The sequence below is a fragment of the Myotis yumanensis genome, unplaced genomic scaffold (assembly GCF_028538775.1).
Source record: "Myotis yumanensis isolate MYYU_CA2020_CCGP unplaced genomic scaffold, mMyoYum1.0.hap1 SCAF_8, whole genome shotgun sequence".
Lineage (NCBI taxonomy): Eukaryota > Metazoa > Chordata > Mammalia > Chiroptera > Vespertilionidae > Myotis > Myotis yumanensis.
Window position 1 is genome coordinate 68,695,290 of NW_027223759.1, and position 21,223 is coordinate 68,716,512.

Below are 21,223 nucleotides of genomic sequence, written 5' to 3' on the forward strand. Positions count from 1 at the left end.
CATTCACGTAAACTCTGCCCCAGTGGGATTTGGTCACCAGGGAGGAGGAAGATCATCCTCTCAGCAGCCAAACTCAGTTAGGCAAGCGCCCGCCTCCCTGACTAACTTCCTTCCCCTTAGAACTCATTCAAGGGGAAACAAAGGGCCTGTGAGGGGGTGGGGGCTGTTTTGTGCCTGGCCCTTAGGGATACTTTATTTTTCTTAAAAAGATTATCTTACTGTGGCCAAAAAATAAAAAAACAAAACCCTAAAACGAATTTCTGAGGCAGTTTGAATTAAAAATACAAAGGGCTGAGATATATTTTTAATTTATTCATAATTAGTTTACAGATTGGACTGCACCGAGATTCCAAAATCAGCAAGCCACTTGGGGATAAAGGCTATTGCAATTATCAGGAGCAAGCCAAATGCTACCTTTTGTTCTTACTAAAATCTTCTCCTTTAAATAAAAACGTCTCCTAGCAAACGATTTTCTATTTCCTATTTAAAGAGGATTACATAGCATACACGACTAGTGGCTGGAAAGCAAAGAACTTTCCATCGTTTCATTACCTGCCAAATACAAATTAGTTCATTGTGGTTGACTCCTGCCAGGCACCCCTTTCCCTGCCGCCCATCAGGCCGATGGGGTATGGCAGGTGGGTTCCTGCCTGCAGTCCTTCCTAATCAGGAGGCTGTCAGATAGGCTGCCTGCCCACTGTCTCCTACATCCTGTGGCAGCACTGGTGTTTGGGCAGCAAGGTTTAGAGGTTGAATTGCCCCAGTAACTAATACAAAATTGTTCCTACTTACTATCACTGTCAAATCCCTGCGGGCACATGTGAGGCCCTCCTCCAGGTACAATCAAGACACCCTACAAATTTCACTTTGTAATAACCAGAGGATACAGAAATTGTGTTAGCTCCATTAGATGGAGTCATAGATATATTCGGAAAGGTTAGTGGGATATAGTGAATGTCCCAGCTAGACTAAGATAAAAAATCACTTTGTTAACTTAGAGTGTTTCCTCATTGGTAGCACCCTAAATTAAGGTGCCATTTATAAACAGTTTATTATTATTTATTAATGTGTGAAGCACTTTATAGCATGCTAGATAAGAACTTAAATTCATGTATTAAAGATGCACACACATGGTTTAATACGATTTACGTCTTATAATATTCTTTAAAACAGCTTCCCATAGTCTCATCCGTTAAGCATTTATTACTAATGCATTTTATAACACCCTTTATAATACATTATTTGAGCAAGTAGCTGCATTTAGTGATCATTTCATAAATAAGAATAAAGCATTTATAAATGGCACCTTAATTTAAAGGGTTACCTTCGTATTACCAGATAGCTACTCACTATTCATCTTATTTTGTGATTATTCTCCAAATGCACCACTTAATAAAACAGACACCAAGTTCTATTTTCCCTTCATCTGATTAAAAGTTTATTGAGCCATTTCCTCCATCTGCTTTCAGATGGTGGTAGCTTGGAGGTTTTAGTGTGATTTTTGCTGAATCCAAACTTTTTAAAAATATACTTTTTATTGTTGATAGTATAACAGATATCTCCCATCCCCCCCTCCTCCCACCCCTTCCCCACCTCCCCCAGATCTTCACTACCTAGTGCCCATGTCCATGGGCTATGCATATAAGTCCAAATGTTTAATTCAACGGTATTTCTGTAAAGATGAACAACAGAAACAGAAAACTACCCACCATATTAGGCAGAGCCTGTTGCTTGGATTCTTTGTAAAATTCAATTTTTCGACTTGAAAGGACAATCCAGGAAGTAGACCAGTTTTTCCTTGGGGAAAAATAAAGGAAAAAAGCATTATCACTTAAAGAAATTAATCAGAGACTAGAGGCCCGGTGCATGAAATTCATGCACAGGTGTGTGTGTGTATGTGTGTGTGTGTGTATCCCTCAGCCCAGCCTGCACCCTCTCTAATCTGGGACCCCTCGAGGGAAGTCCGACTGCCCGTTTAGGCCCAATCCCGGGATCGGGCCTAAACGGGCAGTCGGACATCCCTCTCACAATCCGGGACTGCTAGCTCCCAACTGCTTCTGCATGCCAGCCTGATCACCCCCAACCACTCCCCTTCCAGCATGATCACCCCCAACCACTCCCCTGCTGGCCCAATTGTCCCTAACTGCCCTCCCCTGCTGGCCTGGTTCCTTCCAACTGCCCTCCCCTGCTGGCCTGGTCCCTTCCAACTGCCCTCCCCTGCTGGCCTGGTCCCTTCCAACTGCCCTACCCTGTAGGCCATCTTGTGTCCACATGGGGGTGGCCATCTTGTGTGTTGGAGTGATGGTCAATTTGCATGTCACTCTTTTATTATATAGGATACAATATGAGCAACATTTGGATTAAGTAGAGGCTATATTTTTAACTAGAATTCCTAAAAGTATTTTCTTTATTACAGTTGATAAGTGGTGTGGAATTTGGGTAATATAAGGACATTCTGTAATTTTTAAAGATCGTGGCATTTATAATAAAACTTTCTCAATTCATACATCCTCCCCAAATTCTTTTCAACCACTGAAAATCCAGTTTTAATGTATCCATGTTCCCTAAAACACCAGCTCCATAAAATAGGTTGTTCCTCCAGCAAGCCAAATATAGCAAAGTAAAAATAGGAATCAGAACACCTTCTTTCATTGTTAACTTCTCGTCATTGATTTAGTATATTTCTGAGTCTTAAAAACTAAACAGCTAATGTGTCGCTGCCCAATGCAAAATATTTTTAATGTTGAATTTCACTAGAAATCAAAGAAATGCAAATAAAAAGAGTGAAATGCTTTTTTACCTCTTTGCCAATCAAATTGGCAAGAATATGAAGGAATAATACCAAGGGTTCTTGAACATGTGGAGAAATGTATTCTCCCACACAATTTTGGTGGGAGCATAAACTAGCACATCTTTTCTGGAATGAATTAGGCAATATGCTTTATAAAAATCTTTAAAAATGTGTATATGTTTTGAGTAAACAAGTCCATTCTTATGAATTTAAACGTATTCTAAAGAAATCATCTCACAAGTTGTTAAGGTTGTATGCACAAGAATGAATTGGATCATTATTTCTTAATTCTCTATCTGAAATATCAAAAAAGAAAAGATTAGTATTTAAGCTGCACATAACAGATTCCTATAACGGAATAAGGATCCCTATGCTGTAGAACAGGGGTGGGGAATGTCTGGCCTGAAGGCTGTATGAGGCCCCCGGAATCATTTGGTCTGGCCCTGCCAAGGCAACCACAGGCGGGACTCGAAATTCAATAAATCTAGGAGCTTTTTTCATAGCAACATAAATTTACATTAAGTTAATTATATTAAGCAAATGATGTTATAAATATCCAAATGGCCGTTGGCAGAAAAAAAGGTCCCCCACCCCTCCTATAGAAGAATATTGATATGAGAGGATTTTAATACAGACCATAATACAATATGCAATTTATAACACCATACTATTTACCTAAGAGTGTCCTCACACATCCCAGCCTCTTCTTATTATTAATTCTTATTCATTGGAAGTTTGAATATCACATCCTCCAATGTGCCTTCTATAACTTCCTCACATAGTATTTATGACAAATTAAAAATTAGTTTTTATACATGTCGTTTCTATCTCCTTATTTTTAAAAAGCCCAAGATGATAGAAAGTATTTCATCTTTACAGAAACATTCCCAAGTACCTAGCACAGTGCCTTGGACAAGTAGACACTAAATAGGGATTTATAGAGTCAATGATTAAACTTAGGCATGGGGGGAAACCTGGATATAACAACAGTTAATTAAGGTGGTAAAAATCACAGCTTTTAATTTTCCTTTGTATTTCTTGATGTTTATCAAAATAAGTTTCTACCCAGTATATCATATTGCTGTAATTTGCTTTGGTTTAACACTCATTTCAAAGTAGCTGACTTCATTTTACAAAAGTGGTTTAAAAAAGAAGTTTACAGAAAGACTTTATTCAGGTCGATAGAAAACTACACAAAAATATGTTTTAAATGACCAGTCAAGATCTTTGTGTAATTTATTTCCACTTGTCCCTTAAGATCTAGGGGCTTGATTGAAAGAACAGCTTTGACTCAATCAAGTTAATATTTACAAGATTAGGATGCTCTTACATGCCTGAAGCTATCTTACTAATATATCATCACGTTAAAAAAATAACATGACAAACAGAAACAAACAACGTGTATTTTCCAACTTGCAAATATGAACACTATGTTCTTAGATCTACTTTTCTTCAAATGAATAGTCACTTTTTCAATCAAATGATAATAAAGATGCTGGGGCGGGGGGGGGGGGGGGGGAAACAGAAAAAACAAACACGTAGGCCTTTCCTCCCCTTCGCCCTAGTGCCCATTTGTCCTTTTAGGTAGCAGCAAGTGAATTAGAGCAGCCTTAGCCTTCTCTTCATGAGGTCATATTAGTTGGCCCCATAATATTAGGGGGGCCACAGAGAGAAGAGGGAAACATTGGAAAGACTGCTGGTCTAGACTGGGCATCTATTATTTCCACCCCTAATTTTGACTGCATGTGATCAGACTGTCGTATGTGCTTCCTGTCTGTAGCAAGTCCCGGATAAATAGTTTTGATTTGAATTTGCTTCAGATGTTGATCATTTATAGGACTTATTGGCATTATTCTTCCCTTTCTTAAACTTGGAGCTGGGACTGGTTAGAATCGAAGTTGCATGAAATTCAATTATCTCATGGTTCTACACTAGAACTTCGAACTGCCTTGAAATGTTCCATTAGGGAAATCTGAAGAACAAGCCAAAGAGGGTAAGAAATGCAGGTTTTAAAGCCTTAGTAATAGGCACGGTCCTGACAGTTTGCATACAGTGCTATTTTGTTTTGAATTTATAAACTGCAAATAATGCCTTTACAGTATTAGATTAGGAGTAAAGATGTTCCTAATTGGCTTAAAATAATTTTGTTTCATAAGGAAGAAGAAAATGATGTTGTCAACCTTTTAGATGTCCCAAATTCATTTCATTTTTTCATGGTTGCTTTAAAAATAATTAGCACAATTCATATTTTGAGTACTTAGCATAAGTTTGATTGTCTAGTGGAAGTTTAGCTTCACAAAATAGATGTCAAAGGTACTAATATGGAAAACGTGGTTCCGAGAGTTTAGGTAACTTACAGCCATGAATTTTAATTTCAGAGTCAAACCCAGTTTCTCTGACTCCAAAGCCTGTACTTTAATTTGTTCACTAATTTATACTGTCATTTTTTAAGGATTAAGCAGCACAATCTTGGGTAAGGAGACTGTCAATGTGAGATTTTGTCACAGTTTAGCCAAAATTCTCCAATCATAAAAGCTAGTGTGCATAACTTGTAACAAGAGATAAGCCATCCAAGCTCTCTTATAAACGATTTTACCTGATGCTAATTAGAAGGTTTGAGCAAAGGCCAGACACTCCCAAGCTCTCTCCTTCTCTTAGAAGTTGCACTGGCTTAAGAGTCACATGATGAACCCTTCAACTCTTCCTAAGAATCCAGAAACAGAGGCGTGCTGCTAATGAGGGCACCTGAGTCTCATTCCTGCTATGTGATGATTCTGTGATGTGCAGACTCACCCACACTCAGTAGGGAGCATCAGACTAGGAAGTGACTGAGAATTCACTTCATGGGACCAACTTTTACCAGATGACTTAGATTGGAACCTCCCTCTGCTGAATGAAGTACTCTAGAGACTTGACCATCATCCTTACACTATCTGTCCTGTCCATCTGAGAGGTTTGTCCATCTGATAGGTTTGGCTCATTGTGTTGCTGTAGTTCTCAGAGTATTAGTGGAAGAGCTTCTTAACCTCATTACTCTAACACATTGAGCCTTTTGAAGGCGTTGTCAGCTCTGGAGAGAGTGTGAAGTGTCATTTGGCAACGTTTTGCTTTGACTTGAACCTTTCTTTCACGCTTTCTGTCTGCAATGAAATCCTTATAGGTGACTGTTGTTCATAAAGTAAGTAAGCTTAGCCAGGACAGGTGACTCTAGCACCATCTAATGAAACTCTCAAAATAGACCTTTTGAGGATGAAGCCGTTTTCAGGATGGAACATAAGGCCCTCTACTCTCCTAGTTCCCCCAAAGAGACGTCATCCCTAACCTGTTAGAGCTTCTCCGCTTCTGGATACAGAATCTGACATTTAGTAGGTGCCTGCTGAAAGTTTTTGAGTAAAAAATATATATTTCAGGAAGGTCACACATCTAGATTTTTCCTGCTCTGTGTTTGCTGTTATTCATTAACAAGGACTACTAAAGTACTTATCTCCTGCATTTCCTGTTTCTGTTTCTTAGTTCCCTAGGGTTTTGATATGTCATTCCTAGCATTTAAAAAAAAAAAAGATTTAACACTTCTGGTTTAGTATATTTTGGCTAATTTATAATTCTAGTGCCAATACCTAAGCTTTCTAGAGGTCTTCCTGACTTTTTGGACTTGTGTCAATCAGATGATCTGGTATTTTATATGCATCAACTAATTTAATTTCTAAGCTAATCACAAGTATCTACTGAGCATCTACCATGTGACAGACACAGTTCCAGGACTGCATATATAAAGGCAAAGAAGAGAGACCTTAAGAAGTCTACCTGTAACTCAGAGGAGACAGGGAGTAAACATGGAAACAAATAAATTCTCCAAACAACATTGGGAAGTGGGCAATACACCCATTTTACAGGAGAGGAAACTAAAGCTTAGTGAGGCTGCAGACTACTCAAGGGCACAGAAATCATAAATGTGGGATTGAGGCCACATCTCCTGGACCTTCAAGGCCATGTTCATTCTACTGCATCGGCTGTCTCTAGAGCAGGTCGCATGCAACTCTTCCTTAGTCCTATAAGGCACGGGTATGCAGAGCATCACAAAAGGCTCTGAGAAAGGAAGATACAGAACTGTTGTCACTAGTTGAATGTCTTTCTTTTTGGAGAAAGGTCCTTTATAGCCTGACCTGGGCTGGATGAATTGCAAGCCCTTTTATTCCTACCCTCCCATGATGGCCACGAGGTAAATGTATTCACTGGTTGGAGCCAATTAATGTCTTGTAAGAGAACACTTTTTTTTATTTCCCACAAGGAAAGATAAAGAAACCAAACACTTGGATGGACTTAAAGATTAAGTAAGACACAAAGCTCAAGAACTATCCCACTTCATTAAGTCAGAGGTCCTAGGAATAGGTGAGCCAGTCTCCCCACAAATTTACAGGGTATCAGTCGTATGAGGCATTGATATTGAGGGTAGTGACTCAGTGCAGGAAACAGATACAAGAATTGCAGGCATTTAATTTATTTTTTTTTTTTGTACAAAAACAAATCGCATCTAAGGGGTCAAGGTGCTTACTACAATTAGGAAGAGGAACTACATTCAAATAAAGACTGATTTATGCAATTAGTGAGACACTTAAAGGGCTTTCTTAAAACAAATTGTGAGTTGTGAAGGTGGAAAAACAAAAAGAAAAACACAAACAAACAAAAGAAAAGAACAAAAAACAAAACAAACCAAAAAATAACAAAACTCTATAGGCATCAGCTTGGCTTAAAACTCTTTGCATTCTACAACATGGACACCGGATGGCAGCACATAATAACAGCAACTTTGTAACTGCTTATCTGAGGAACCCTTGATGGAGAATGCCCCTTAAACTACTCATTATGGTTATAAGAATGTCAGCTCGAGCTCCAAGTTTTACACAGTCATTTGTTCCAGCATTAAACTTTAAATCCTACACTCACCTCTCTTATGCCTCCTTGGATAATGAAAGGGTGGCTAACCAAAATGCAGAAGAAAATATCTGAGATTTCTTGGTCAATTTCAGACCTTCTTTGGGCTGCCTGCCTTTGCTAGCTGACTTGGTCACACTGGATTTGACTTGAGTTCGCACCCAGGGAGGGAGTGAAAGTAATTTACTCTAGTGTCCCTGGCTAATTTACCACAAAATCACCCAGATACTGTTAAATGTTCTGACTCGTGCTCAAACTGGTGCGTTAGAAACTTAATTCTTCCTTCCCATATTTTAAGCTTCTTATAACTTGTCATGTCTAAAAGGAGGGTCAAATAGACATGCAGGTATAAATATACACGTCTCTGCCAGTACTGCAAGAAACAGGAAAGCTCTACATATTCAAAGAGCTATCAGATGTTGGAAATTATAACGGAGCAGATGAAGAAAATCATAAAACCAAAGCAACCTTTAACAAGTTTACTTCCATATTATGTGGTCTCCAAAGCTTCCTTCTAGTCCTCACTACAGAACACAAAAAGAAAGACAGGTTCAGCCTGGGATGAATTACTGAGATCCTGAGCAGAAAGTGCTAAAGAAAAATAAGTCAGAAGTATACTTTCATATCACATTGTAAAGGAAGTCTATTCTTAGGAACAATGGTTTAAAAAAAAAAGAAATAAGAAGAAACAAACAAAAGGTCTAATAGCAATGGGCCCTGGGGTGAAAATGGCACCCGTGGACATAACCCTGCACCACCTTTATTCTACTTCTTCCCACCCCCCTCCTCTGCTCACCTCTCCACCCCATACGTGCGCATGCACACACACACATGTACTTCTCAGGCGTATCTGAAGATCAGAGGGAGAAGGAACATGTGACTAGATGTGCAGAGCTATGAATAAGACAATGAGATGAAGGGGCAGGCATGAAGGGAGAGAGCAGAGGGAGAGACGAGGGCACTGAGGTAGAGTACATGCTGCCAGGTGCCTTTTGTAAATTAAAGGATTGAAAGTAACTTTTCACTATTGTCTCAGGGAGCTTCAGAGAGGCTGGTGCTTCTCATTTGGGATCTGGAGGCCCCAAAGGAAGGAAGCCCTAATCTTCATCAGAAAAACTAAACCATATTTTCAATGTATACAATTAAAAATTAAAGTTGAATGATGAATGCTTTAGGCTTTCAATCCTGTCTGTGATCACTGGGGAAATTTGTGGAACTTCATTTCAAAATAAGGCTAAATCTATGGTCCTTTATGAATGTAACATATAGCCAAAGTGTCCTCCTTCCCTATACCCACTCTTGCTCATATTCAGAAATAGGTCAAACTTTTCTTAGAAAGAGAAAATATATGAAAGAAGGAAGCTAAAGAAAGAAAAATGGGGAGAAAGAGGAACAAAAACAAGGACACAGTACATGATGTGGATGACATTATTATGGGTTTTTGAGTAAAAAACTTATAAATATTAATAAAATAAAGTTGCTAAGTGGCAATTGAAGCCCTTGGTACTGTTGATGATACAAAATAAAAGAATGGTTTTTCACTCCCTGGACTCAAAAGGCTTCTAGCAAGAGGGAAAAAACTAACCTATTTCAAACAGAGGGTGAGGCTAAAATCTTACACTAATCTTTTGTACAATAAAGTCTGGAAAAAAGGAGAGGTTAATACAAGTGACCAAGTTTCTCTACTTGTAAAATTGAAAGTAACAATACAGCCTATCTTAGAGTATTATTTCAGTATTACTGGTAAAACATTTAGCCAAGTGCTTGACAGAGTAAGTATCTATAATAATAAAAGCGTAATATGCTAATTAGACTGGACATCTTTCCTGAAAACCTTCCAGACAAATCCGGGGCTACGAGGGAAGCCTGGGTCCCAGGTGCCAGAGAGAAGCTGGTGCCTGCAGGCAGAGGAAGGCCTACTCTTGCATGAATTTTGTGCATCAGGCCTCTAGTTTATTAATATTGTTTACTAACTCATCAAAATGTATAAATATATTAAAGTACCTTGATAAATGGGTAGAAAGTTATCAAACAAAATTTTACATAGAAAATACAAATTATAACAATTGCGGTCATAATCTATATATATAAAGAGTCAGGGGCCATCACTTCCAAAACAACCGAATGGACAACCGAACAGGCTGCGTGGGGCGAGCAGACCGGCATGGGGGTTAGGGAGAGACAACCAAATGACTGAACACCAGGCTGCATGGGGCAACCAGGCCGGCAGGGGGGTTAGTGAGGGACAACCAAACGACTAAGCAGGATGCTGCATGGGGTGACCAGGTTGGCGAGGGGGGAGGAGCAGTGAGGGGCGACCAGGCCAGCGGGGGGGGGAGGGCAGTTGGTGGTGACCAGGTCATTGAGGAGGGCAGTTAGGGGCAACCGAGCTGGCAGGGGGGGCAGTTAGGGGCAACCAGGCCAGCATAGGGGGGGGCTGTTGGGGGGAACCAGGCAGGCAGGGAGGGCAAAAGTGGTGACCATGCTGTCAAAGGGGGCAATTAGGGGCAACCAGCTTGACAGGGGGGCAGTTAGGAGTGATCATGTCGGTAGGCAGGGGTGGTTAGGGGTATCAGGCTGGCAGGGGGGCAGTTAGAGGTGATCAGGCAGGCAGGCAGGTGAGCAGTTAGGAGCCAGCAGTCCTGGATTGTGAGAGGGATGTCCGAGGAGTCCCAGATTGGAGCAGGTGCAGGCTGAGCTGAGGGGACCCCCCCTCCATGATGGATTTCATGCACCGGGCCTCTAGTGTAATAATAATTTAATATTTACTAAATTATCAATGGGATAAAGTTACACATTTTTAAGGTTATGATCAAACTGAACATTTTGTTGGCAGTTACAAAAAAAATACAGACTCCTTGGGCAAGAAATATAATCATACATAATAGGCATTTTTTTTATAAAATGGTCATGTGATTTAATCAAGTAATGCCGGGTTAGCATTTATCTAAAGAAAATATAGAAGAAAAATTGACAAGTGATAGGAGGTTTGCAGCAATTATAACTATTTTAGTATAAAACTGGAATCAATTTAAAAATAAAATAAAAGAGAAGTATACAATGGATTGGTGTGTTACAGTCCCATCAACATGGTGGAATATTATATGTTACTAGTGGCCCAGTGCACGGATTTGTGCACATTGAAAGGAAATTAATTAGAAGAAAGATTCGTGTAGTAATTACATTACTGCAAAAAATTACATATCAAAATAGTATATATAATATATTATAAAATTAAAATACAAAATGTTTTAATATTGCTAATCGCCCTTTCTTTATAACAGAAGTGTCAGAGATGAAATAAAATTAGTAAAATGTATATGAAAGTAGTAAATTGATGAATAAATAAACAACATGATATAAAAACAACAAAGACATATAAAAATAACAAAAATGATATAAAAACAACACTGATGAAAACAATTATTGATAAATTGATTAATAAATAAACAACATGATATAACAACAACAAAGACATGATATAAAAACATGATATAAAAACATTGATAAAAATAATGACTGATAAATTGATTGAACTTATTCTAATATCTCCCTGTACACTACATTAAGAGTAAAAACACTTTCAGAGTGCTTGACTAATTTGCCTTGTGATGAAGTATTTACAACTTTAACTTTAACAGCACAGACTCTTCAAACTTGAGAGAAAGCAACATATAACTGACCACATCTGAAAACGGGTTCAGGTGGGAATATTCCTACTCTGTCTAGAGTTTGCTCTTGTGATTTATTAATAGTCATCGCAAATGCTGGCATCACGGGAAACAGCTTCAGAGGTACGTGTGCCAACAGTTGGTCTTCCTTCAGATACATCCTGGCATCGCGTGTGACTGGTGCCAGTGAGAGCTTTATATGTATTGCGCATGTGTGAGTCAACGTTTATTTTTAAATTGCCAGTGTGCATCATATGTACCGGCTGGTCAGACGGTCGGACGCTCGGAGGGACGTATGGTCAGTCATTTAGTCTTTTACATATAGATTATACATGGTGACTATATCCACAATGTTCAATTTGTAAAGTTATTTATAATACAGACAAAAGAAGCCCCCAAAATAATAGAGTAAGATTATGCAACAAATGGGAACATATTAAAGATGTCTGGTCCTTGAGGACTTCCATCAGGAAGGTAAATGAATAATGAGAGAGAGTTGGAGGAGATTTTTGCAAAGTCTAATGTTGACAAGGTATTACTACCTAAAATATATTAGGAATTCTCTATCTCAAAAAAGTCAGAAACCCAATAGAAAATAGTCAGACTTTAATGCAGAGGCAATTTTCAGAATGCAGAACCTGATTGACTTGAAAGAGATAAAGTGATGCTCAACTGGAATACTAATCAGAGGAATAAAAATAAATGCAACACTGAAGTAATGCTCTATCGACTTGCCAAACTGAGAGGTATATGAAGCTGTGTGCTGATAAGATTATGGTGAGACAGAGCTCTTCTGCATTGCAGAAAGAATGTGAACATATGCACTCATTCAGGAAAAAGTCTGGCAGCAGCACTCAATGGATTTATAAATGTGTGTTCCTTCTACCCTGCAATTCTTTACTCCTGGGGATATGCACTGGAAAGAATTCCTAACAGGTTAGTAAGGAGCCATATATGTGGTTTACTGCAATGTTGTTTGTGATCAAAGGAGTTAGGGACAATTTAGGTGCTCACTCTGGTATTTGTACACAATGGCAAAATGGGCAGCAGTTGGAAACAATGAACTCATTTTAAATGTATGGATATAGATAAATATCAAAACAATAACATTAAATTAAACTAGTAGGAAACAAAATGAGGTTTATAAGACAAAAAGGCTTATGTAATTAAGAACACATTCACATACACACAACTACACACTACTTTCTAGAAAACCACACATATAGCCAATTGAATGTATGGAGAGTGAGTCTGATGAACACACATTTTACAAGGGATTGAAGTGAGGATTGAAGACTGAGAATAAAGTAAAACTAGCAATGGGCCCTCCCCAGATAATGTTAATACAAGACCACACACTGAAGAGTACAATCAACTCAATTCTGTGCACCTGAAGTTAAAAAACAAAACAAACAAAACTAAAATTTATATAACTTTCAATGAAAAAAGCTGAAAGAATTCATAACGGCATGCAAACTGACTAAAATAACAATTAGAGTACAAATTAATGTTTATGTGAATTTAAACTAGAATACAGGCATGGGATGCAAACTGATTAAAGTGATAACAAATAAAACAAACACAAAATGGTATGTAAACTGATTGAAACTACCTAAAACTGATTCCCTCTGAATCAGCTAAGGAAAGAGATCTGTTTCACTTCTCTGCTTTTTCTTGAAACCACCTTTAAAGAAAGAAATTCACAAGAATAGTTTATGGATGTGTTTTGTTGTTTTTTTCTGCCAAAGGCCATTTGAATATTTATAATATCACTAGAGGCCTGATGCACAAAATTCATGCATGGGGGGTGGGGGAGCTCTCAGCCCGGCCTGCACCCTCTTGCAATCGGGACCCCTAGGGGGATATCCAACTGCCAGTTTAGGCCTGATCCCAGTGGCAGTTGGATATCCCTCTTGCAATCCAGGACTGCTGGCTCCTAACCGCTCGCTTGCCTGCCTGCTTGATCGCCCCTAACCACTCTACCTGCCTGCCTCATTGCCATAACCCCTTGCCTGCCTGCCTGATTGCCCCTAATCACTCTGCCTGCCTGCCTGATCACACCTAACCACTCTGCCTGCCTTCGTGATCATCCCTAACCACTCGCCTTCCTGCCTGATCGCCCCTAACCTCCTCTGCCTGCCTGATCACCCCTAACCACTCTGCTTGCCTGCCTGATCACCCCAAACTGCTCACCTGCCTGACTGCCCCTAACTACTCGCCTGCCTGCCTAATCGCCCCTAACCATTCGCCTGCATGCCTGATTGACCCTAAACATTCACCTGCCTGCCTGATCGCCCCTAACCACTCTGCATGCCTGCTTGATCACCCCTAACCACTCTGCCTGCCTCTCTGATCACCCCTAACCATTCGTCTGCCTGCCTGATTTCCCCTAACTGCTCACCTGCCTGCCTGATTGCCCCTAACAGACTCTGCCTCAGCCCCCGCCATGGCAGCTTCTTCTGGAATGACGTCTGGAAGGTCGTTTGGTTGTCTGGTCTAATTAGCATATTACGCTTTTATTATTATAGATTTTCGGGCCATACAAAATAGTCAAATTAAAAATTAGCCTCCTGACCGGTTTGGCTCAGTGGATAGAGCGTCGGCCTGTGGACTCAAGGGTCCCAGGTTTGATTCCAGTCAGGGGCATGTACCTTGGTTGTGGGCACATCCCCAGTGGGGAGTGTGCAGGAGGCAGCAGATCGATGTTTCTCTCTCATCAATGTTTCTAACTCTCTATCCCTCCCCCTTCCTCTCTGTAAAAAAATCAATAAAATATATTTTTAAAAAATTAGCCTGCTAGGAGAACCAAGATGGCGGCATAGGCAAATGCCTGTACTCACTGCCTCCTATAACCACATCAAAACTAAAATACAGACCAACCATCATCCAGAACCGCTGGAAAGCTGGCTGAATGGAAGTCCTACAACTAGAGAAGTAAAGAAGAAAGCACACTGAGATTGGTAAGAGGTGTGGACGCGTGGAGGAGGCTGGTCCGGCACCCACATGTGCTGCTATTTTAATCTAGAGGGAGATCATCCCTGTGGAGGCTGCCCGGAGGAGTAAGGGGTCCCAGCCCCACACCAGATGCACAGCCCAGGGTCCCAGAGCTGGGAAAAGAAATCCCTATGGGCAGTAAGATCTACCGGCTGTAAAAATCAGTGTAGATTGGGGCTGAGTGACACACAGACTGCTGGAGACCCAGCTGTTCCTCTTAAAAGGCCAGAACTACGAACTGAATTTACAAGCTCCCACTTCCTCTGAGCTCCAGTGCCGGACGAGGCTCTGGGGGATCCAGACACATATGACTGTTTGGCATTGGAGCAGAAACTCTGGGGTGGCTTTCTTCCAGATGGAGGTGCTCTCAGTGGTCATTGTTCTCATACTGAGACCTCCTTGGTTGCAGAGCTGACTGGCAGCCATTTCCATTTTCTCTGCCCTGGTGATTGCCTGATACCCTGCCCCACCCAATTTACAAGCCCACCCAAGCTGTGGGCAAAGGCTTTTGCATATGAATGGCCTGTCCTTTCTCAGGCTAAAAACTTGTCAACAAGCTGCACCTGGGTCAGGGAGAACCAAACGTATCAATAAAAGACCCAAGTCCCAGCACCAACACCAGCCTGCCTTGCTTCACAGCTGGCTCTTGTCTGGGCACTTCAAAACCCGATACAAAGAGGAGGAATCTGCAGATCTTTCTGTAGCTCCTGCTGGGTGGCCCCAGGCAGTGGCTGACTTTGCATCTCCCTGGAGACCCAAGAGCCAGTGTACCCAGTGGTCAGTGTGAGACCATACCAGATTAAAACTCTTCATATCTATAACTGACACACTCAAGAGGCAGACTTAGTGAGCACCAAACCCCACTGAAGCAAGTCCTGTTCCATAAGGGTGTCTCCCCACAGCAGCTCTCCCACGGTAGTCGCAGTTGGTCTCCACAGCCAATTGACCTGGAGGTCAATTCCTCCCAGTGACACCAACAGCAATCAAGGCTCAACTACAACAAGATTGTGCACACAGCCCACAAAGGGGTGCACTTAGAGTGTCCAACTCAGGATATTGGGGAGGCTGAGCCACTGGGCCCTATAGGAAACCTACTACACAAGGCCACTCTATTAACTCAAGGAGACTTAGCAGCTCTACCCAATACATAGAAACACGCACAGGGAAGCAGCCAAAATGTGGAGACAAAGAAACATGTCAGAAATGGAAGAAAGCAAACTACTGGATATAGAGTTCAAAACCACAGTTATAAGGTTACTCAAGAATCTTCTAAAAACCTCCAAGGCACTTACTGAGACTTTCAAGGATCTTAGTGAGGATGCCAAAAAAAAATGGAAAAGGACCAGTCAGATATAAAGCATACACTGACTAAAATAAAGAATAATATACAGGGATTCAACAATAGACTAGAGGATCCTGAGAATCAAATCAATTATTTGAAATATGAGGAAGCAAAAAACACCAAACCAGAAGAGCAAAAAGAAAAAAGAATAAAAAAATATGAAGATAGTGTAAGGAGCCTCTGGGACAACTTCAAGCATACTAACATCTGAATTATGGGGTTGCAGAAGAAGAGAGAAAGCAAGATATTGAAAACCTATTTGAAGAAATAATGACAGAAAACTTCCCCTAACTGGTGAGAGAAATAGACTTACAAGTCCAGGAAGCACAGAGAACCCCAAACACGAGGAACCCAAGACACATCATAATTAAAATGCCAAGGGCAAAAGACAAAGAGAGAAACTTAAAAGCAGCCGAGAAAAGCAATTAGTTACCTACAAGGGAGTGCCCATATAACTGTCAGCTGATTTCTCAACAGAAATTATCCAAGCCAGAAGGGAGTGGCAATTAACATTCAAAGTGATGCATAGCAAGAACCTACAACCACTACAACCAAGATTACTCTACTTAGCAAAGCTATCATTTAGAATGGAAGGTCAGATAAAGAGCTAAAGGAGTTCATCACCACCAAACCAGTATTGTATGAAATGCTGAGGGGTATTCTTTAAGAAGAGGAAGAAGAAGAAAAAGCTAAAGATAAAAAACATGAACAACAAAGTGGCAACAAATACATATCTATCAACAATTGAATCTAAAAAAATCAAATGAATAAAAACTCTGATGAACAGAATAAACTGGTGAATGGAATAGAATGAGGGGCATGGAAATGGAACAGACAGATGATTCTCAGAGGGAAAAGTGTGTGGGGGTGCAGGGAAGAGATTAGACAAAGATCTTATATGCATTTATGCATTACCTATGGACACAGACAATAGGGTGGTGAGGGCCTGGGGTGAGGTGGGAACCGGGTGGAGGGGAGCTATGGGGGGGAAAAAAGAGAGACCACTGTAATAATCTCAACAATAAATATTAATTTAAAAAATAGCCTGCTATATTTGGTTAAATATTTAATTAACTCACCCCTAATGCCTCCGCAGGGACAGATCATATGCGGGCCTTATACAGCTAGAGGGCTGGACGTTCCCCACCCCTGGTTTATGAGCAAGGACACTATATGCCTTGTCTCTCAATTTGAGTACTTTCTACATACCTTTGTAGTTTGCATATCACCAAGCACAACATGGGCCTGAACTGCATGGGTCCACACATAGGAGGAATTTTTTCAATAAACACAATTGGCCCTTCCTATCTGCTGGTTTTGCCCTAGAACAGTGGTTCTCAACCTGTGGGTCGCGACCCATTTAGGGGTTGAACGACCCTTTCACAGGGGTCGCCTAAGACCATCGGAAAACACATATATAATTACATATTGTTTTTGTGATTAATCACTATGCTTTAATTATGATCAATTTGTAACAATGAAAATACATCCTGCATATCAGATATTTACATTACGATTCATAACAGTAGCAAAATTACAGTTATGAAGTAGCAGCGAAAATAATTTTATGGTTGGGGGTCACCACAACATGAGGAACTGTATTAAAGGGTCGCGGCATTAGGAAGGTTGAGAACCACTGTCCTAGAAGATTCAACCAAGGGGATGGAAAGCACTATTTTTGCATTCCCAAATGCAGATTCCCCACTGCGGATTCCCAACAGTGAAACAAAAATACTGTTTTCAATTTCAGGTTGATTGAATTAACCAAAGTGAAGGGCCACTTTAAGAAACAACATGATAGGCAGATTTTCAACTACGTGGGGGATAGGCACCCCTAACCTTCCACGTTGTTCAAGAGTCAACTGTGATAGAACCTATATAAAAAATAGGAAAAAATCTAAAATGGAGGTAATTATTTCTAAATATTCCACACATACACAATATTCTAGTGTCTTTCTCTACCCTCCTATTAACTTTTCTCCTTCAAGGTTTTTTCTGTTGTTGACTGAGGAATGCTTATTACCTTTTCTAATTTCTCTCACCTACTGTGTTCATCTCACCACCAAATGCAACTTTCAACTTTTTATCTGGTAAATGATTTCATTTTCCTTTTGTTTTTCTCAAATTATTTTTATTTGGGTAACAAATGTATGTCAGATCCTCATTTGATGAAAACAACAACAACAACTATGCTTGCAATGTATTATAGGAAAATTTAATTTAATGCAATACAAGTCCATTCACCCCTTAATCTGTTAATATGAGATATCAAACCCATTATCTTATTTCTTTGCATTTTTTAAAGATTTCAAGTCCTAAGAAGACAAGAGCACTTTATTTATGTACTAGAGGCCAGGTGCATGAATTCATGCACGGGTGGGGTCCCTCAGCCTGGCCAGGACCCCTCGGGGGATGTTGGACTGCTGGCCTGTGGGGATCAGGCCGAAACCGGCAGTCCAACATCCCCCGAGGGATGTAGCAGTGCCGAAGCAGCAAGCGGCCAGGGAGGAACCCTAGCCAGGGCCGGGTGCCCCGCCACTCCCACTTCCCGCCGCCCACCACCTGCCACCGCTGCAGCTGTGCTCATCAGCCATGAGCCTGGCTTCTGGCTGAGTGGTGCTCCTGCTGTGGGAGCACACTGACCACCAGGGGGCAGCTCCTGCATTGAGCGTCTGCCCCTGGGTGGTCAGTGCACATCAGAGAGACCAGCTGTTCTGGCCAACTGGTTCTAACGGTCACTTAGGCTTTACTATATATAGATTCTGTGCAACAATATAGAACATAAGACTTTTATTGGAAAACTATAACTATAGTGAAAATAACGAGCATAGTAATAGAGCGTATTCTAGTCTTGAAACATAGGGCCTTACTTTCAAACAACAGGGATGGCACAAGTAGAGGAGATGGGGAATTATCAGTCATATAAAAGTGAATTAAATAACTTTTATTACCTTAGTTTCTTTCCTCCATCGGCAATCTTAGCTTTTTGAAGATAACCTTCTTTTTCAACCATCTGCAAGAAGAATGCATATGTTAAAACTGTGACAAACTCCCATGCATTATTAGTTTAAATGAACCTATGCTTTCCAAAAGTCATTGTAGTGATAGAAGTTTCCAGTCATAGAACTTCATTAATAATGCATATATAGCTTATGGGAAGTGCCTGCAAGATGATAGTCATTACAAGACCTTAAATATCCAGAAGAAAGATTACAAAGAGTAATGTGAATGATTTGTTACATGGTGATACACCTTTACTTGCTTTTCCTTCTGGCCATTGAAGTAACTTGCTTGCAAAATTGATTAACAACAGTAAAACAAAGACAAATTTGATGCTCTCCTTAATTTTACTGATCATCCTTGGAAAAGTTCTTTTGTTTTTTATTCCTCACCCCCACTTCCTCATGAACCTGCTGAGGCCAGGGATCTAGAAAAATTCAATGGAGCCAGGTAACTGAGTCATGTGAACCATGGAAGGACATTTAAAACAGTGACATTGCATGTATTTTGTTGTTACCAAGATATGCTGCGTAACACCATCCCACTAACTTCTTCTATAATGTGGGTTTGTTTCCTTTCCTGTTTGTATGTATTGGCTCTCATTACTTGTACATCAGCAAGATTCTTAAAGGAGATTCAATAATTTTTTATAACACCACAGAAGTTTTATGGAGTTCTAGGGTAATAAATGCATCATGCAAATTGTGATCTAGTGACTCCCAGAAAAGTCTATAATAAGTGTTTGAGTTTCAACCAATATGTATTTTTTTAATATTGGTATTGATTTCAGAGAGGAAGGGAGAGGGAGACAGAGATAGAAACATCAGTGATGAGAATCATTGATGGGCAGCCTCCTGCACGCCCCCTACTGGGGATCAAGCCTGCAACCCGAGCATGTGCCCTTGACTGGAATCGAACCTCGGACCCTCCAGTCTGCAGGCTGACGCTCTATCCACTGAGCCAAAACAGCCAGTGCTGTTTTAGTTTCTTAACATTCTATTTCTACCTTCCCCTTATTTCACACACCTCCATTCTATGAGCTTACCCTGTGCTCCCTCTTTTCATCTTGATGAATTGCTGACACCTTCTCTCCCGTGCTATATGATAAAAGATTTAAGAAGTCACCTGCCTGCCCTACCAGCGTGGCTCAGTGGTTGAGCATTAACCTATTAAACAGGAGGTTGCTGGTTTGATTCCTGGTCAGGGCACATGCCCAGGGTTGTGAGCTTGATCCCCAGTAGGGGATGTGCAGGAGGCATCCGATCAATGATTCTCTCTCATCATTGATGTTTCTCTCTCTCCCTCCCTCTCTCTTCCTCTCGGAAATCAATAAAAATAAAAAAGAAGTCACCTGCCTAATATTGAAGGACCTCACTCAGTGACACCCTAGATGCTTTCTTCTTGCTGTAATATTCCACCTCCACCAGGCCTTCCTCTAACAAACTCCTAAACATGTGACATCTAATTTAAAATGCAATGTGTCTGTTAGAGTTTCCCCATGATTCCTCTGCAATCTCTTTTAGGGGCCCCTGTCCTGAATCTCCATTTCCATTCTGCCATTGTCACTATCATAGCTTTTATGGGATTGTCTGTAATGGTCCACTTACTCGCTTGTGTCTGCACCTGTGCTGTGACTTTACCTTTCTGACCTGGATTCCCAGAACCTAGAGTCCTGGATGGCACCAAGAGTCACAATAATAAATACTGTTTGATCAAATGAGTGAATGAATAATGGACTGTTTAAATTTTTATTTAAATCGTTATAGGAACCTGAAAAAGCCAAGAAATTCAATCTGTATTGTGACAGATGAAAGGAAGAGATATTTGACAATGAGTTGTCCCGAACCACTGAAATTTCACCAGTTAAAGAATTGGCTGTTTACAGACCCACTCTGATCTAGGCAATATCTTTTCTCACTTGTTCATTATTACACTCCTAATACAAAGTACAGTACTTAACCTTCAAAAATATATTAGAGGAGAAGATTTTTGAATAATGATTAAGATAATTGTGATGATTTATGATAATCATAGTAAAGAATTTTTCACATATCAACATTTCCAGAAAATTCTTTTTACTTCAGCATGCTCTCCACAGGGTAAAAGAGTATAAGAAAGCTCTCTTGCACAATTTTTAGAATCATGATGCTCATTAGTGACTTTTTTATACTTGGATACATCTATTCATTTGCTTTCCCCACCTTTTATTCCATGTATTCTGTTCCCTTTTCTTGGTGCCAAGGAATCTTATTTGTCTACCCACTAAAACCCATATAATAAGTTCAGTGTGTAACTCTGGGTAGCACTGGTTTCTACAAATGCCTGAAAGAAGGATGTTTTCAGTAGCAATTAGCATCACAAAGGAGGTCCCTTTCTTTATGAATGTATATTGAGAAATTTTGTTGTGTAACCATAGACAAAATTTGTTTTACTTAAGCTTTCATCTGATGAAAATAAAATTTACCAAAAGCCTGAATTTATCTACCAAAAAGC

The 21,223-nt window shown here is 40.2% G+C and overlaps 1 protein-coding gene across 2 annotated transcripts in view; it reads right to left on the reverse strand.

Annotated features, from left to right (window-relative positions):
- Nucleotides 1-21,223, reverse strand: part of ARHGAP15 (Rho GTPase activating protein 15) — a 662,894-nt gene that overhangs the window by 546,614 nt on the left and 95,057 nt on the right. For both annotated transcript variants that reach the window (XM_070423457.1, XM_070423458.1), the window contains exons 4-5: nt 18,682-18,743; nt 1,710-1,797 (exon numbers count right to left, since the gene is read on the reverse strand). In XM_070423457.1, coding sequence (XP_070279558.1) covers nt 1,710-1,797; nt 18,682-18,743 — 150 coding nt within the window. The remainder of the gene's footprint in view (nt 1-1,709; nt 1,798-18,681; nt 18,744-21,223) is intronic.